Genomic DNA, 17,383 nt, shown 5'->3' on the forward strand with positions numbered 1-17,383 from the left:
GCTGCAGTGTAGTGGTGCAACCTCGGCTCACTGTAACCTCCGCCTCCCGGGTTCAAGTGATTCTCCTTCCTCAACTTCCCGTAGCTGAGATTACAGGTGCACGCCACCTCACCTGGCTAATTTGTGTGTGTGTGTGTGTGTGTGTGTGTGTGTGTGTGTGTGTGTGTGTGTGTAGTAGAGACAGGGTTTCACCATGTTGGTCTGGCTGGTCTCGAACTCCTGACCTTATGATCCACCTGCCTCGGCCTCCCAAATGAGCCACCGCACCCGGCCTGTTTCTAACCTTTCTAAGCAAACCATACATTTAAATGAAATCAGAGTGGGCACACTGGCACAGGCCTGTAATCCCAGCACTTTAAGAGGCCAAGGCGAGCAGATCACTTGAGGTCACGAGTTAGAGACCAGCCTGGGCAATATAGTGAAACTCTGTCTCTACTAAAAATTAGCCGGGCCTGGTGGCGGGTGCCTGTAGTCCCAGGTGCTCGGGAGGCTGAGGCAGGAGAATTGCTTGAACCCGGGAGGCGGAGGCTGCAGTGAGCTGAGATGGTGCCACTGCACTCCAGCCTAGGCAACAGAGTGAGACTCCATCTCAAAAACAAACATACTAACAAAAAAATAAATGTAATTGACAAGAAAAATAGCTGTTTAGATATAAGGAGAAATAAAAGATGCTATAGTAGCACAACCTGATCTAGCTGGGTCACGGGTGGGGTCTAGAAGCATTCCTGAGGAAGTTACACTTAAGCTGAGACAGGTAGAAATTATCTAGTTAACAAAGGGCTGTCCTAATTACTCTAGTTGGATAACTGCTCCCAAAACTTAGTGGCATAAAACAATTATTTTATTATGCTCATGGATTCTGAGAGTCAGAGGTTTGGACAGGGCTCAGTTGGGGACAATTTCTGTCTCCTCCATGATGTCTGGGGATTTACTTGGAAAGATTCAAAGGTGACTTGATAGACTTGATGGCTGTGGAGTGGAATCCTCTGGAACATCTTCCGTGGTCTTCTCCCAGTCTGACTGGGACTATTGACTGTAATGCCTATACATAGCTCCATTGGCTTGGGCTTCCTCAAAGCATGTCTGCTTCAGCATAGTCACACTTCGCAGATGATGCACCATGGTTCTACAGCTCATTCCAGTGGACAAGAACATTGGTCAAGAAGCTGCATTGCCTTTCATCGCATAGCCTTAGAAATCGCCGTGTCACTTCCACCGTTTTCTATTGGTTGAAGCAATCCTAGTCCCACCCAGATTCATAGAAAGCAACCATAGACTCCGCGTCTTGATAAGAAGAGTGTCAGAGAATTTGCAGCTGTTTTAAAATCACTGCAGGACCCCATTCTCCATGATGTGATTATTACACATTGCATGACTGTATCAAAACATCTCATGTGCCCCCTCAATATATATACCTAAATATACCTATTATGTACCCAGAAAAATTAAAAAATAAAAAAAATCACTGCAGGGGTTGATGGGGAAACACTAGACAGAAGGAATATCGTGTGGGAAATCCCTGTGGTGAGAGTGAGGTCAGCAAACTTAGTACATAAGTAACTGCACATTCACCCCTCCCTCAGCACTCCCTTTCACCAGCCCTTGCTTAGTTATTCTCCATAGAATGAATCACCTTCTAATATTCTTTTTTTTTTTTTCAGACAGAGTCTTTCTCTGTCTCCCAGGCTGGAGTGCAGTGGCAAAATCTCGGCTCACTGCAACCTCCGCCTCTTGGGTTCAAGCAATTCTCCTGTCTCAGGCTCCTGAGTAGCTAGGATTACAGGCACATGCCACTACGCCTGGCTAATTTTAATTTTTGTATTTTTAGTAGAGACGGGGTTTCACCATATTGGCCAGGCTGGTCTCGAACTCCTGAACTTGTGATCCTCCCGCCTCGGCCTCCCAAAGTGCTGGGGTTACAGGAGTGAGCCACTGCCCCCAGCATTTTTTTTTTTTTTTTTTTTTTTTTTGAGACAGGGTCTCACTTCAACACCCAAGCTGGAGTGCAGTGGCGCCATCTCAGCCCACAGCAAACTCTGCCACCTGGGTTCAACCCATTCTCTTGCCTCAGCCTCCCAGGTAGCTGGGATTACAGGCACGCCCACTGCCACACCTGGCTAATTTTTGTATTTTTAGTAGTGACGGGGTTTCTCCATGCTGACCAGGCTGGTGTCGAACTCCTGACCTCAAGTGATCTGCCCGCCTCGGCCTCCCAAAGTGCTGGGATTACAGGCGTGAGCCACCATGCCTGGCCTAATATTCTATATTTTGTTTAATGTTAATTTTGTTCATTGTCTTCTCCCAGTAGCTTTTGAGCTCCAATGTGGGCAGGGTATGTTTTCTCCTGGTTTGGTTATTGATGTATCTACAAATTGATCAGAGTTTGAGTGAATGAATGAATGAATGAACAGACCAAGACCCTCTGAGGTGAGAATTTGTCGAGGGCTTGACCAAGGAGAGGCCCTCTTGTGAAGGGCGTTATTACAGTGTTATCTGGGCATGCTCAGTAGTAGCAGGCTCCATTGGGATTGGCTTTATGGGGGGCATAAGCATGCTCTGGCATTTCCCCCTAAACTTTCCTAGAAAAAAAAATCAAGGCTGGAGATTGGCCCGTAATAAGCAGTAGAAGGGGAAACAAGAAAGTGTCCAGTGGGCAGGGGAAGGCCAAATCGCAGAAAGCCTCGGGTTATGTCCTAGGCAAGGTGTATGAGGCAATGAGAAAAGTCCATGGGCGGAGCGTCCTCGGCATTATGTGAGCGGGGTCGGGATCAGGACTGAAAAGGTGAGACTTGGGACTGGGACTTTGAAAAGCTGCTTAAGGAACTGGGCACTGCTCTGAGGCCATGGGAGAATCCAATTAAGACTATCAGGGGCTGGCGTGGTGGCTCACGCCTGTCATCCTAGCTCTTTGAAAGGAGGCTGAGGCGGGAGTATCTCTTGAGCCCCAGAGATCAAGACCATCCTGGGTAACATAGTGAGACCCCCCATGTCTAAAAAAATTAGCCAGGCGTGGTGGCGCACGCCTGTAGTCCCAGCTACTTGGGAGGTATCGCTTGAGCCCAGGAGGTTGAGGCTGCAGTAAGCCATGATTGCAGGACTGCGCTCCAGCCTGGGCGACAGAGTGAGACTCTGTCTCTTAAAAAAATAAAAATAAAAAAGTCGGAAGAATGGACACTGGGAGGGGACGAAGGGGAGGGTCCATTGCTTGGTGTTGGAAGTGTCGGAAGCAAAGCATAAAGAACCTGGGGGCGTGTCTCAGGAGGGCGATGACAGCCAATGAAAAGCAGTCATGGGCGTGGCGCTGTCAAACTTCGCGGGGCGGGACCGAGGACACAGAGCCGGGTCGGAGCCCAAGGTGAAGCCAATGAGAAGCCTCCGGGTGGGCGGGGCATCGGCCTAAGCCAAGGGCGAAGCCAATGAGAAGCAGCGCCGCGTTCCCGCTGCCCCCCGCCTCCGTGGGGCGCGCGCCGGAGCCACGGGCAGCCGTTAGGGGCGGGGTCTGCAGCCGCCCGCGCGCGGCTCGCGCCCTCCCCTTTGTGTCGCCATGGCGGCGGCAGCGGCGACGAGAACGGCGAGCGAGGGGTCGAGCGCGGCCGGGGCCTGAGGAGGCTACGCGACCATGGTGGTGAGGGTCCCACGCGGCCGTCAGCCTGTCCGTCCGGGTGTCAGTCTGTCCGTGCGCAGCCCCGCCCCGCGCGCCCCGCCCCCGGCCCCGCCCGATCCCGCGGCCTGTGCTTCAGCCGTGGTCCCTCCCGTCCTGCGGCCCCATCCCGGGTCCCAGCCCGTACCTCGACCCCGCCCCCTCAGCGCGCATCCCCGTCTTCCACGCCCTGTATGGGGTGACAGGGACGTAGGGCCCGGGCTGGGAGGAGGCGGGGCTGGTCCAGGAAGGGACCCGCGCCACCCAAGTGGCCCCTGCAGGGGCCTCCTGAGGCTCCTGGGTCTTTCCCCAGCCCCCATCCCAGCACCTTCCTCGGCATCCTTCTGCCAGCCCTCAGCCCTCCCCAGCGGAGCCCCCTCCTCCTCCCCACAGCCCCTTTCTCATTCCTGAGCCGCACCCCCCACCTGCTCCATCCCCAGCCTGACCCTTTTCTTCTCCTTCTCCCTCATTTTCACCCCATCCCGGTTCCTCTCAATCCCCCTCGCTCCGCATCAGTCTGAGCCTTTGCCTCGTCTCTCCAGCCACTCCCTCCTTACTCCACCCCAACAGGCCAGCACTGTACCTCCCTTGATCCTCGGGTCTGCTCCATCTCCTTGTCCTCATCCCCCTCCCCCACCATTTCCCTCTGCCACCATGCTGCTCCCGCTCATTCATCCATTCATTCCCTCACTTAGCAGACATTCACTGAGACCGCCTCTGTGCAGGCCCCATGCTCCAGGCACAGAGAGAGTCAGCTCCCATCCTGCCTTGGGGAACCTCATGGGCTGGAGGGGTACAGACCCTGAGGGTGAGACCCTGAGGGTGACTCGGGGTTGCAGGGACATGGAGGAGGGAAATGCTACAGCCCAGTCTGGTGAATCTGTCTGGCAGCTGGTTAATTTATTCATCAGATTTTACCCAGCCCCTGCTGCGCCACTGGGCTGGCACTGGGGACCCAGAAAAGAATCAGGAACAATCCTGCCTGAACACCAACTCCATGCCCAGCTCTATGCTGGGGAGCTCAGTCTGGGGCCCTCCTTCTGGGAGGCCGGTCACAGTCCAATGAGAGAGATGAACTTGTCACCACCAGTGCCATCTCAGAGTGATCAGAGCTGTGAAGGGAGAAGCTCAGGTCGAGGCATGGAACCTGGGATGGGGGAACCTCAGGGGATGGAGAGTCCAGAGATGCCAGGCGCAGCCTGAAAGGTCAGGGAGAACTTCCTGGAGGAGGGCACATGTGAGTTGGGACCTGAGGGGTGGGAGTGAGGATGAATGTACCCAGGGAAAGGTGGGGCGAGTGTTCCAGGCTAAGGGAACAGCCTTTGCAAAGGCCTAGAAGGAAATGAGAAGAGGGTGCTTTTTTTGGACTCTTAGAAGTTCAAGAGCTCTGAGAGTGGGGGCAATGGGAAGAGATGGGACTGGAGAGGTAAACAGAAATCAGCTCAGGGAAGTCTCGATTATCAGACCAGAGAATTCAGACTTCATCTTGAAGACAACAGGGAGTCATTGAAGGCCCAGGATCTATGGAGAAACAGAGCCAGATTTGTGTTTTCTGAAAACGATCCAGGCTATTGCGGAAAAGCTGGCAGGAGGGGAGAGGCTGGAAGCAGGAAGGCTGATGAGATGGGAGCTGTGATTGTCCAGACAGTGGTAGGAGATCACTGTACTCTGCAGGGGCTACGGAAGGGTTTTCAGCAGGGAGAGATAGGATAAGCATGCTCTCCATCCTGTTGCCCTGCCTCACGTCTGGCCCCTGCTTCTCCAGTCCCCCACCCCAGACCACACACGAAGAAGCAGTCTTGTCCTCAGCCCAGCCCTCACCTCCCCCGACCTGCCCTCCTGCTTCATGCTCAGGGTGGTGTGTGGAGCACCCGGGGCTCTGGGCCCGCGCTGCCAGATAACAATGCTCTCGTTGTCTCTTTGCTCCCATCTCTGGGGCCCTCTGATTCTTCTCTCTGCTCTACAGGCACGCAGCACTGACAGCCTGGATGGCCCAGGGGAGGGCTCGGTGCAGCCCCTACCCACCGCTGGGGGGCCCAGTGTGAAGGGGAAGCCTGGGAAGAGGTAAGGGTGAGGGAGGAAAGGGCTCAGCTAGGAGCTGGGGAGACTCAAGGAGCTGCTGGTGACGCATCCCCTGTCTCCCAGGCTCTCAGCTCCTCGAGGCCCCTTCCCGCGGCTGGCTGACTGCGCCCATTTCCACTACGAGAACGTCGACTTTGGCCACATTCAGGTATGGGGGGCTTTGCATTTGCACCCAGGAGGGAAGACAATATCCTACCCAACCTTGCAACGATATCAGGTGCTTTGCTTCTGAAACCTATCCCTGTGACTGGCTGCTGCACGCATCTGAGCAGTCAGTAGCAAAAGTTGCAGGAGCCATAGCAGATGGGGAGAGCTGCTCATTCATTCATCCATTTATTCTTTTATTCATTCAACGACAACTTTTGTTAGGTATCTGCTCTGTGTCAGGGACCAGCACATCACCAGGCCCTGTCCTCGGGGAGGTCCAGAAGGGAGACACAAACCCGTCCCTAGATAGTGCCATCCCCAGGAGGTCAGGACTGGGACAAAAGTCCACCTGGGCCTTGCTTTCCCTCTGCAGCTCCTGCTGTCTCCAGATCGTGAAGGGCCCAGCCTCTCTGGAGAGAATGAGCTGGTGTTCGGGGTGCAGGTGACCTGTCAGGTGAGGCCAGCCCGCCTGTCATCTAGCCTGAGAAAATGGCCACTGTAGTCCTCAGCTCGATGTCATGGGGCCCCTGCTCCCTTCTGTCCCTCTGCTCCCACAGGGCCGTTCCTGGCCGGTTCTCCGGAGTTACGATGATTTTCGTTCCCTGGATGCCCACCTCCACCGGTGCATATTTGACCGGAGGTTCTCCTGCCTTCCGGAGCTTCCCCCGCCCCCTGAGGGTGCCAGGGCTGCCCAGGTAACCTGCTTGTTGTCTCAGCCCCTGCCTCATGAGTGTGTCCTCATCCACAGTGTGTGAAATCATCAAGGCAGCAGGATAGAGAAATATTTAAATACTGGTATGGCCCAAGTCCCAACCAATCTGAATGAATGGAGAAGCCTTAGAAACATAGTAGGCTTCTGCTACATTTAGCTTCACTAAGTTTTAGGATCATGGGGAGTTCCAGGGGGTCCCATGGGAGGGTCACCGTGGTCATACCAACCAGGGCACTCAAGAGCTTGGCCCAGCCTATTTATTCATTCATATGCCCATATCTCAGTACCTAACAGCTGAGCAGCACCCATATGCATTCAGGAAGAACTTCAGCCCAGAGATGAGCTAGGGCAGTGTGGGAGGGCAGTGGGCTCTCTCATGTCCACTCACAGAGGCCCACCCTGACAACCTGCCCCCAGATGCTGGTACCACTGCTGCTGCAGTACCTGGAGACCCTGTCAGGACTGGTGGACAGTAACCTCAACTGCGGACCTGTGCTCACCTGGATGGAGGTGGGCCTGGGCAGGGGGCTTGGAGTTCAGAGTGGGTGAGGGGGTGTCTGAGGGGCGAGAATCAGCCTCGGAGTGTGTGTGGGCATAGAAAAGAAAGCCAGAGTGGAGGAGGCGTTGATATTTTAGTGTCTGTGTGGGCGCATGCCTGTGAGAGAATGTGTGTGAGTGTGTGTGTGCACGTGTGTGTGTTAGCAGGTGTTCAGCTGTGAAGATACAAGGATTTAAATGTATATCAGTTAGAAATGGGTTCAGCTATAACTCACAGAACACCTGGCTATGAGTGGCTTAAACTAGAGGGTTTTTTTTCTTTTTTTTGAGACGGAGTTTCACTCTTGTTGCCCAGGCTGGAGTGCAGTGGCACAATCTCGCTCACTGCAACCTCTGCCTCCCAGGTTCAAGTGATTCTCCTGCCTCAGCCTCCTGATTAGCTGGGATTACTGGCATGTGTCACCACGCCTGGCTAATTTTGTGTTTTTAGTAGAGATGGGGTTTCTCCATGTTGGTCAGACTGGTCTCGAACTCCTGACCTCAGGTGATCTGCCCACCTTAGCCTCCTAAAGTGTTGGAATTATAGGCATGAGCCACTGCACCTGGCCTCTGGCTAATTAAAAAAAAAATGTTTTGTAGAGACAGAGTCTTGCTGTGTTGACCAGGCTGGTCTTAAATTCCTGGGCTCAAGCGATTCTCCAGCCTCACCCTCCCAAAGTGCTGGGATTACAGGCGTGTGCCACCATGCCCAACACAGAGGGTTTTTAGATGGCAACTACGTGGTATCTGCTGTGGAGGATGAAGGTGCAGAGGTGGATGGGGAAGCCTTCAGGTGGGGAAGCCTTTGGGTGGGAGAGTCCTGGGACATGTGAGGGGAAATAAAGGGGTTTGCCTTAGAGGTTTCCCCACCCCCAGAGGATGCCAGGGCTGTATCCCTACAAACAGGAATCTAGGTGTTTGACCAATAGCTCTGAGTGACAGGGGCTCTTGAGGGGGGACAGGCAGTGGCCTCACGGGGCGCAGAGGAGCTTGGTATGCCTGTACTAACACCATCTTCTGACCTGTCCTTGCCACATCCCACCTCCATTTCAGCTGGACAACCACGGACGGCGACTGCTCCTCAGTGAGGAGGCATCGCTCAATATCCCTGCAGTGGCGGCCGCCCACGTGATCAAACGGTACACAGCCCAGGCGCCAGATGAGCTGTCCTTTGAGGTGAGGCTGTGGGGAAGCAGATTCCAGCTGGGCTCCCCACACCTCCTGCTCCTTCTGACCCTTCTCCTCCCACCCACGCCCAGGTGGGAGACATTGTCTCGGTGATTGACATGCCGCCCACGGAGGATCGGAGCTGGTGGCGGGGCAAGCGAGGCTTCCAGGTGAGTCCAGCTGGGTGTGGACAGGTGGGGCTGGGGTACCTGCCAACTGGGGTGGCCCAGTCACTGACCCTGACCTTCCTCAGGTCGGGTTCTTCCCCAGTGAGTGTGTGGAACTCTTCACGGAGCGGCCAGGTCCGGGCCTGAAGGCGGGTAAGTGCCATGGATGGATGGGAGGGGTGGGGAGGGGTGGGGCCTCCTGCGTCTTTTGCCTCCCACCCCATTTTTCGCCTAGCAGATGCCGATGGCCCCCCATGTGGCATCCCGGCTCCCCAGGGTATCTCGTCTCTGACCTCAGGTAATAGAAACAGGCGGTCAGGTCCCTGCCCCTGCCCCTGCCCCGCCAGGCCCCTGGCCATCCTCCTGGCCATGCTGACCCCACAAGACCTGCCTTTGCCCTTTGCCCCTTGCCCCCACAGCTGTGCCACGGCCTCGTGGGAAGCTGGCCGGCCTGCTCCGCACCTTTATGCGCTCCCGCCCTTCTCGGCAGCGGCTGCGGCAGCGGGGAATCCTGCGACAGAGGGTGTTTGGCTGCGATCTTGGCGAGCACCTCAGCAACTCAGGCCAGGATGGTGAGGCCCGGGCCCACCCACCCCACCCATCACACAAGGGCTGCGGCCCACCCAGCCCTGACCTTGCTTTCTCCCAGTGCCCCAGGTGCTGCGCTGCTGCTCTGAGTTCATTGAGGCCCACGGGGTGGTGGATGGGATCTACCGGCTCTCAGGCGTGTCTTCCAACATCCAGAGGCTTCGGTGAGGGCCCTCAGCCAACCCCATCCTTCCACAGGCACTCACCCAGCACCTCCACTCCAGCCCCGTGCTGCGTGCTAGGGACACAGTTACCAGGAGTCAGGAGTTGCAGGGTCAAGGCTGGGGTCAGGGACAGCTCTCTTGAGAGTGGAGTTAGCAGTCTAAGCGAGGACTCTGTCTTCACCGAGCACCTGCCACGTGCCAGGCACTGTTCTAGGCACTGGGGACGCAGCAGTGAGTGAGACAGCCAGAAACGCCTGCCCTCACAGGACCCATGGGCTAGAGGAAGAGACAAACAGGGGAGGGATAGAGTTCACCAGAAGATGACAGGTACTATGAAGGAAAACAGATTGGGGTAAGAAGGATGGCGACGAGGAGCCAGGAGGGAGGCCTGCGGTTTTGGATGGCAAGGGCAGAGCCACCTCATGCGAGGGCCTGGAGGAGGGGAGGGGCAGGCCATGCAGAGGGAGCAGCAGGGCAAAGGGAACAGCAACAGGAGGCCATGGCCAAGGAGTCCCCATGCCAGCGCAGGCAAAGCCTTCACGTTAGGGTTTTGGCTTTTACTATAAGTGAAGGGGGAACCGCAGGAGGGCTCTGAGCCAGGGCAGGGTCTAGAGGTGGGGAGGAGCCAGGCGAGATCTCGGCCTGCAGGAGGCTGAGAGGGGAGTGCTTAAAGCCTGCGGTGGGGAGCCAAGAGGGAGGCAGGAGGTGGCAATGGGTGGGAGATTTTACCACAGGCAGTGGGGCCCCACCAGAGAACTGGAAGTAGCAGGGTGCTGGGATTTTGTCCACATTTTCCAGTGCCCTCTTACAGCCAGGAGAATGGCAGCTGCATGGTAGGAGCTGCTCATGCTCTGGAGTCAGACAGTCTTGGGTAGCTGCAGGCAGAGGCAACTCTGTCTGAGCCTCAGCATCCTCCTCTGTAAATGCGGCACTCTTCTCTTTGCCACACAGGCTTGCTGGGGAGTTCAGTAAGGTTCTGCCTCTGAAGAGCCCAGTGTAGGACCTGGGGAAGAAGGTTCCATCCACCTGTGGGCACTTGGGGGTAGGGGCAGGGGAAGCACGGCCAGGTGAGCGAGCCCCTCTGACCTGGATCTTCCTCCTCCTTGACACGGTGGTCTCAGGCACGAGTTTGACAGTGAGAGGATCCCGGAGCTGTCTGGCCCTGCCTTCCTGCAGGACATCCACAGCGTGTCCTCCCTCTGCAAGCTCTACTTCCGAGAGCTTCCGAACCCTCTGCTCACCTACCAGCTCTATGGGAAGTTCAGTGTGAGTAAGGGAGCAGGTGGGATGGAGGGGGCCGGGATGCCTCTGCCCCAGACCTCATCACACCCGCCCACCATCTCAGGAGGCCATGTCAGTGCCTAGGGAGGAGGAGCGTCTGGTGCGGGTGCACGATGTCATCCAGCAGCTGCCCCCACCACATTACAGGTAAACCAGGAGGGGCAGGGTGGGACTTGGTGGGATTCCAAGGGGGTTGAGGCTCAGGTGTCCCCCTCTGCTCCCACCCCCAGGACCCTGGAGTACCTGCTGAGGCACCTGGCCCGCATGGCGAGACACAGTGCCAACACCAGCATGCATGCCCGCAACCTGGCCATTGTCTGGGCACCCAACCTGCTACGGTGAGCTGCTTGCTCACCTGCTCACCCCTCAGGTCTTTCCCCAAAACCACCCCAGGAACCCGCCCAGCTTTTCTTTTGTTTATTCATTGAATACATGTCTATCAAATACCTCCCATGGACCCGGCCCCTTCCCCAGCACTGAGCATGGCCCTGTCCTCCTGGGACTCATGTTCTCATGGAGGAGATGGACCATGAACATCAACAGGAAAAATACAGAGTAAAGTCTGATGGTGATGAGTGTTGAGGAGGAGAGAGTAGGAGGGAAGGGCGGTGTACAGGGTCAGGGCAGTGTGAAGTTTTTAGCGAGAGTGGCAAGCGAGGCTTTGGCAGGTCTTCTGTGGCCAGCAGCAGAATAAGCCTGGAGGATTTGACGGTGAACAACACAGGCATGATCTCTCCCCTGCAGGAGTTCACATTCTCCTGGGGGCACAGATACATAAACAAGTAAAACAGGTGGTATGTCAGAGGACGGACGTAAGATGTATGGAGAAAAATAAACGAGAAAGGCCAGGGGTACAGAGAAGGGAGTGTACAGTTTTGAATAAAGTAGGTGAGGAAGACTGCACTAAGAAGGCAACATTTGAGTCAAGACCTGCAGAGGATGAGGGAGGGCCCCAGGTGCACATGTGGGGAGTGACAGGCTGAGGGAATGCCAGGTGCAGACATCTGGGCCTGGGCTGGTGCGTGGTGCGTTGGAGGAGCCGCAGGGAGGCTGGTGTGGCTGGAGCTGAGTGAGTGAGGGGTTGAGGGAGAGGAGACGATGAGGTCAGAGAGGTGACAGGGACCAGACAGAGGGGTGACTCACAGGTCATGGGTCATAGTGAGGACTTTGCTCTTGCCTGGAGCGAGGTGCAGCCACGGCAGGGCTCTGAGCCAGGCGGGCCCTGATGGAAGTCACGTGGTTCCAGGCTCCCTCTGGCTGCAGGTGGGAGCATACTTCGGGGTGGGGACCGGAAGGAGGCTCTGGATGTCCAGGCTGGGGGAGATGGAGGCTGGGCCAGATGGGGGGCAGTGGAGGGGGTGACAGATTGTGGGAGTTAAAGAGGGGGGCCCAGGGCAACCCCAAGGTGTTTGGCCTGAGCCACAAGAAGAACCACACTGAGATGGGGAAGGCAGGAGGGGCGGGTGTGGGGGAAGGTTGAGAGCCCAGCGAGGCGTGATCAGTTTGAGGAGGTCAGAGGTGTTGAATAGACAGTCACTGCCTCCCCTGGCTCCCCTCATTGCCCTGCCAGAACTTGCTGGCTGGGCTCAAGGCACCCGGCCTCCCTCCCGCTCCTCCCACCCAGGTCCATGGAGCTGGAGTCAGTGGGAATGGGTGGCGCGGCGGCGTTCCGGGAAGTTCGGGTGCAGTCGGTGGTGGTGGAGTTTCTGCTCACCCATGTGGACGTCCTGTTCAGCGACACCTTCACCTCCGCCGGCCTCGACCCTGCAGGTATGCCCTCCCACCCCCTGAGGTCCTGGCTACTGCCCACCATGGTCAGGGCTGCAGCGGGAGGGCAGGTGGGCTCCCAGTCCCATCCCCACCCCACTGAAGCTGGGCCTCCCTCCCGGCTCCTTGAGGACCCCGCCCCGGCCTCTCCCTCCCCGCGCCCCCCTCCTTCTCATTTCAGCTCCTCCGCTCAGGATTCCCACCTCTTGGCCTGGACGCCGCTCTTCCTTCACCCCTTGTAGCTCCTGGGGGCGCTTGGGGCCGTGGGTCCACCTGGGAGGAGGTGGGAGGTCCCCAGACTTGACCCCGCCCCAGCCCCGCCCAGACTCCCCGCCCTGCCCCGGACCCCAGCCCAGTCAGGACTCAGCACGTCGGAGGGCCCTCTGGCCCGAGGTAACTGAAGCCAGAGCTGCTGCCCTCGCTGGCTGCCGGGAGCTGCCTCCTCATCAGCTCGTCCCGCCCCGCCCTCCTCCCACCTGCCTGCTGCCCGCCTGCTCCCGCCTGATCCGCCCCGGCCCCCTGCCTTGCCAGCCCGGGTGGGCATGCTGCGGGGCCGGGGCTTGGGCTGTGGCGCTTGGCTTTGCCTGTGGCCTTGGGCGGCCCCAGAGCTGACAGCTGCCCCCTTTCCACACTTCCCCAGGCCGCTGCCTGCTCCCCAGGCCCAAGTCCCTTGCGGGCAGCTGCCCCTCCACCCGCCTGCTGACGCTGGAGGAAGCCCAGGCACGCACTCAGGGCCGGCTGGGGACGCCCACGGAGCCCACAACTCCCAAGGCCCCGGCCTCACCTGCGGAAAGGTGAGTGGGATGCTGGGGGCGGCAAGGGGCAGGTGGAGGCCTGGTTCCTCAGACGGCCTCCCGTTTCTCCCCCAAACCGCAGGAGGAAAGGGGAGCGAGGGGAGAAACAGCGGAAGCCAGGGGGCAGCAGCTGGAAGACGTTCTTTGCACTGGGCCGGGGCCCCAGTGTCCCTCGAAAGAAGCCCCTGCCCTGGCTGGGGGGCACCCGTGCCCCACCGCAGCCTTCAGGTGAGAGGCTGTGCCATGGGCTGGTGGGCAGCGATGGTGGCTGGAGTGCCCTCCTACCTCTCCCTCTCCTGCAGGCAGCAGACCCGACACCGTCACACTGAGATCTGCCAAGAGCGAGGAGTCTCTGTCATCGCAGGCCAGCGGGGCTGGTGAGCAAGGGGGGCAAGTGGGGGGCACTACCTCTACCCAAGTGGAGCCGGGAGGAATTGGGGCCTTGGTTTGGCCTCCAAATTTTGTACTTCACATTTGAGGGCCCTGGGGCTTTTGAAAAATTTAACCTGGCCTTTATGTACAATGAGTTGGGTACAGTATCACCTTTGGTTCATCACACACTGAACTTAACTTACTTATTGGTCCATGACGGACCCTTTAAAAGTCTTTATTATTCCTGTTGAACATTTTAAAATAATATTATGGACACCCATGAACCCACCAGCCAGAACTAGAGCAGCCCCGTTCCTTCTCCCCTTCGAGTTCCTCCCCACTGGAGGCATCCTTTCAATTTGCAGACTACCCTGCCCTTGCTTTCCGGGTTTGCTCATACACAGGTGTGCTCAGTTCTAGCCATTTTGGAAACTTGATTTAAAGAGCGTCATAAGAAAGGGATGCCGTGCTGTATGGGGAGCTTGGCTTTTTCCCCATCGCTGCTTCACAGCCCGCCATGCTGCTGGGTGCTGCTCTCCGGCCTCTGCAGGGGGCTGCTTATCCACCCCACCCAGCCATGCCTCTGGGGGCTCTTCTGAGCCACTGCACCATCCTCACACTCCTGGGGTACTGCCCTCCCACATACCCAGGAGCCCAGGCGCTGTCCTGCTTGCTGGCTCAGCAGCTGTATGTGAATCTGTTGGTCTCATGCTCACAGCCTGTGGGGTGGCCACAGGGCCTTCGTGCTTTGGGCCGGAAGTGTCCTCTTCATGGTCTCCGCCGTCAATCTGAACAGCTCTTCCTGGCTTCACAGCTACTGTGGCCCTCTCTGGGAGGTGCCTCTTCATGTCCTTTCCCCAGCTTTCTGTGGGGCTGTGCGCCCTGTTCTCAGGGATGGTCTCACTGACCCCACCCCTCCAGGCCTCCAGAGGCTGCACAGGCTGCGGCGACCCCACTCCAGCAGCGACGCTTTCCCTGTGGGCCCAGCACCTGCTGGCTCCTGCGAGAGCCTGTCCTCGTCCTCCTCCTCCGAGTCCTCCTCCTCCGGGTCCTCCTCTTCATCCTCTGAGTCCTCAGCAGCTGGGCTGGGGGCACTCTCTGGGTCTCCCTCACACCGTACCTCAGCCTGGCTAGATGATGGTGATGAGCTGGACTTCAGCCCACCCCGCTGCCTGGAGGGACTCCGAGGGCTGGACTTTGATCCCTTAACCTTCCGCTGCAGCAGCCCCACCCCAGGGGATCCCGCACCTCCCGCCAGCCCAGCACCCCCCGCCCCTGCCTCTGCCTTCCCACCCAGGGTGACCCCCCAGGCCATCTCGCCCAGAGGGCCCACCAGCCCCGCCTCGCCTGCTGCCCTAGACATCTCAGAGCCCCTGGCTGTATCAGTGCCACCTGCTGTCCTAGAACTGCTGGGGGCTGGGGGAGCACCTGCCTCAGCCACCCCAACACCAGCTCTCAGCCCCGGCCGGAGCCTGCGCCCCCATCTCATACCCCTGCTGCTACGTGGAGCCGAGGCCCCGCTGACTGACGCCTGCCAGCAGGAGATGTGCAGCAAGCTCCGGGGAGCCCAGGGCCCACTCGGTGAGTCCTCGGCCTACCCAACCTCTGTCCCTGCCTGCTGTCACTGACTCTGAGGGCCTGGCCCCAGCTGAACCCCTCTCCATTCATTTATATAGGTCCTGATATGGAGTCACCATTGCCACCCCCTCCCCTGTCTCTCCTGCGCCCTGGGGGTGCCCCACCCCCGCCCCCTAAGAACCCAGCACGCCTCATGGCCCTGGCCCTGGCTGAGCGGGCTCAGCAGGTGGCCGAGCAACAGAGCCAGCAGGAGTGTGGGGGCACCCCACCTGCTCCCCAATCCCCCTTCCGCCGCTCGCTGTCTCTGGAGGTGGGCGGGGAGCCCCTGGGGACCTCAGGGAGTGGGCCACCTCCCAACTCCCTAGCCCACCCGGGTGCCTGGGTCCCGGGACCCCCACCCTACTTACCAAGGCAACAAAGTGATGGGAGTCTGCTGAGGAGCCAGCGGCCCATGGGGACCTCAAGGAGGGGACTCCGAGGCCCTGCCCAGGTCAGTGCCCAGCTCAGGGCAGGTGGTGGGGGCAGGGATGCGCCAGAGGCAGCAGCCCAGTCCCCATGTTCTGTCCCCTCACAGGTTCCTACCCCCGGCTTCTTCTCCCCAGCCCCCAGGGAGTGCCTGCCACCCTTCCTCGGGGTCCCCAAGCCAGGCTTGTACCCCCTGGGCCCCCCATCCTTCCAGCCCAGTTCCCCAGCCCCGGTCTGGAGGAGCTCCCTGGGCCCCCCTGCACCACTCGACAGGGGAGAGAACCTGTACTATGAGATCGGGGCAAGTGAGGGGTCCCCCTATTCCGGCCCCACCCGCTCCTGGAGTCCCTTTCGCTCCATGCCCCCTGACAGGCTCAATGCCTCCTACGGCATGCTTGGCCAATCGCCCCCACTCCACAGGTCCCCCGACTTCCTGCTCAGCTACCCGCCAGCCCCCTCCTGCTTTCCCCCTGACCACCTTGGCTACTCAGCCCCCCAGCACCCTGCTCGGCGCCCCACACCGCCTGAGCCCCTCTATGTCAACCTAGCCCTAGGGCCCAGGGGTCCCTCACCTGCCTCTTCCTCCTCCTCTTCCCCTCCTGCCCACCCCCGAAGCCGTTCAGATCCCGGTCCCCCAGTCCCCCGCCTTCCCCAGAAACAACGGGCACCCTGGGGCCCCCGTACCCCTCATAGGGTGCCGGGTCCCTGGGGCCCCCCTGAGCCTCTCCTGCTCTACAGGGCAGCCCCGCCAGCCTACGGAAGGGGGGGCGAGCTCCACCGAGGGTCCTTGTACAGAAATGGAGGGCAAAGAGGGGAGGGGGCTGGTCCCCCACCCCCTTACCCCACTCCCAGCTGGTCACTCCACTCTGAGGGCCAGACCCGAAGCTACTGCTGAGCACCAGCTGGGAGGGGCCGTCCTTCCTTCCCTTCACCCTCACTGGATCTTGGCCCAACCAAATCCCTTGTTTTGTATTTTCTGGAACCCCGACCACTACCCCAGGTTTCTAACTTTGTAACTTGCTTCTGATATGGGTCCCTAACCTGTAATCTCAGCTTCCCTACCCTGAACTGAAGGGTCCGCCCATCCCCCCCCACCCTCAATCCTGGGGGCCCTCGCACAAATCTGGGGTGGGGGGGGCTAGGCTGACCCCATCCTCCTCTCCCTCCAGGAGCCCCCAGCATGTCCTGACCTGTGCACGGGGATGGGGGGACAACTCCTACCCTTCTTTCCCCACATGCCCCACTAAACCACCTGACAACATTAATGAATAAAATGGTGAAAATGTGGCTGCTGAAGTGCTGGGGCCAAACTCAGTGAGTGAAGACAGACAGAGGGGGCAGTTTATCATTCTGTTTCCTTTTGGGGAGGCACCAAGGCAGGAGTTACTGCTGGGAGCCTCTGAGAGGTAGTATCTGCGAGAGGGAACCGTGGGCACCCTGGGAGTCTAGGTCAGGAGTGGGGCTCAGGCTGGGCTTTGCTCCAAGCTGACATCCTTTTTGTAGCTCTGCTATGATCTCCTCCAGCAGGTCCATCCTGGGGAGCAGTGAGGCACAGGTAGACCTAGGGCTACCTCAGGGATAAAGACCTAGAGTTACCTGGGGTCCTCCCATCCAAGGCCTCAGGTCTCACTTCTGCAGGCTGGAAAAGAGACCTCCTCTAGTCAGCTCAGTACCGGGTGCCTGCAGGAGAGAAGACTGGAGCTGCCACCAGGTAGCCATGGCGCTCCAGCGGGCCTGGGAGGGCGGATGGGGCACAGGCTGGGCTCGGGGTCCTCTGCTTAGCCTGCCCTCGTGGCCTTCCCTGCCAGCAGCCTCCCAGTGTGTGGGAAGCCTCCCTGTGGGTCAGCAGGCTGGGGATGGGCTCACAGGGCTGGGGCTCCAGCAGAGTAACCCTGTGTGTGTGCCGCAGCAGCCCCTGCAGG

The 17,383-nt window shown here is 58.7% G+C and overlaps 1 protein-coding gene across 14 annotated transcripts; it reads left to right on the forward strand.

Moving 5' to 3' along the window:
- The first annotated feature begins 3,445 nt into the window (after window positions 1-3,445).
- On the forward strand, window positions 3,446-16,757 carry ARHGAP33 (Rho GTPase activating protein 33). 14 transcript variants are annotated; one of them, XM_055237447.2, is made up of 22 exons: window positions 3,446-3,625; window positions 5,607-5,704; window positions 5,786-5,870; window positions 6,243-6,323; window positions 6,427-6,564; window positions 6,999-7,091; window positions 8,172-8,294; window positions 8,378-8,455; window positions 8,539-8,605; window positions 8,691-8,750; window positions 8,872-9,024; window positions 9,102-9,204; window positions 10,326-10,470; window positions 10,550-10,632; window positions 10,716-10,823; window positions 12,110-12,255; window positions 12,893-13,046; window positions 13,129-13,274; window positions 13,349-13,423; window positions 14,340-14,999; window positions 15,095-15,486; window positions 15,571-16,757. In XM_055237447.2, the coding sequence occupies exons 1-22, from the start codon at window positions 3,620-3,622 to the stop codon at window positions 16,354-16,356; spliced, it is 3,780 nt and encodes a 1,259-aa protein (XP_055093422.1). In that variant the 5' UTR covers window positions 3,446-3,619; the 3' UTR covers window positions 16,357-16,757. The 14 variants fall into 14 exon arrangements, with proteins under 14 accessions (XP_055093422.1, XP_063471126.1, XP_063471127.1 ...); XM_063615062.1 differs by lacking the exon at window positions 3,446-3,625 and adding an exon at window positions 3,864-4,448 and having other exon boundaries at window positions 8,688-8,750; window positions 13,099-13,274; window positions 16,631-16,757; XM_063615058.1 differs by lacking the exon at window positions 3,446-3,625 and adding an exon at window positions 3,873-4,448 and having other exon boundaries at window positions 8,688-8,750; window positions 13,099-13,274.
- The last annotated feature ends 626 nt before the right edge of the window (window positions 16,758-17,383 follow it).

The sequence above is a fragment of the Symphalangus syndactylus genome, chromosome 13 (assembly GCF_028878055.3).
Source record: "Symphalangus syndactylus isolate Jambi chromosome 13, NHGRI_mSymSyn1-v2.1_pri, whole genome shotgun sequence".
NCBI lineage: Eukaryota > Metazoa > Chordata > Mammalia > Primates > Hylobatidae > Symphalangus > Symphalangus syndactylus.

Excerpts from the sequence above, each read along its gene's own strand:
- ARHGAP33 (XM_063615052.1), top strand. The coding sequence starts at position 4,371 with ATGCTCCAGGCACAGAGAGAGTCAGCTCCCATCCTGCCTTGGGGAACC. Across the intron at positions 8,751-8,871 it reads TATCTCGTCTCTGACCTCAG|CTGTGCCACGGCCTCGTGGG; the intron begins GTAATAGAAACA and ends TTGCCCCCACAG. Across the intron at positions 12,256-12,892 it reads CGCCGGCCTCGACCCTGCAG|GCCGCTGCCTGCTCCCCAGG; the intron begins GTATGCCCTCCC and ends ACACTTCCCCAG.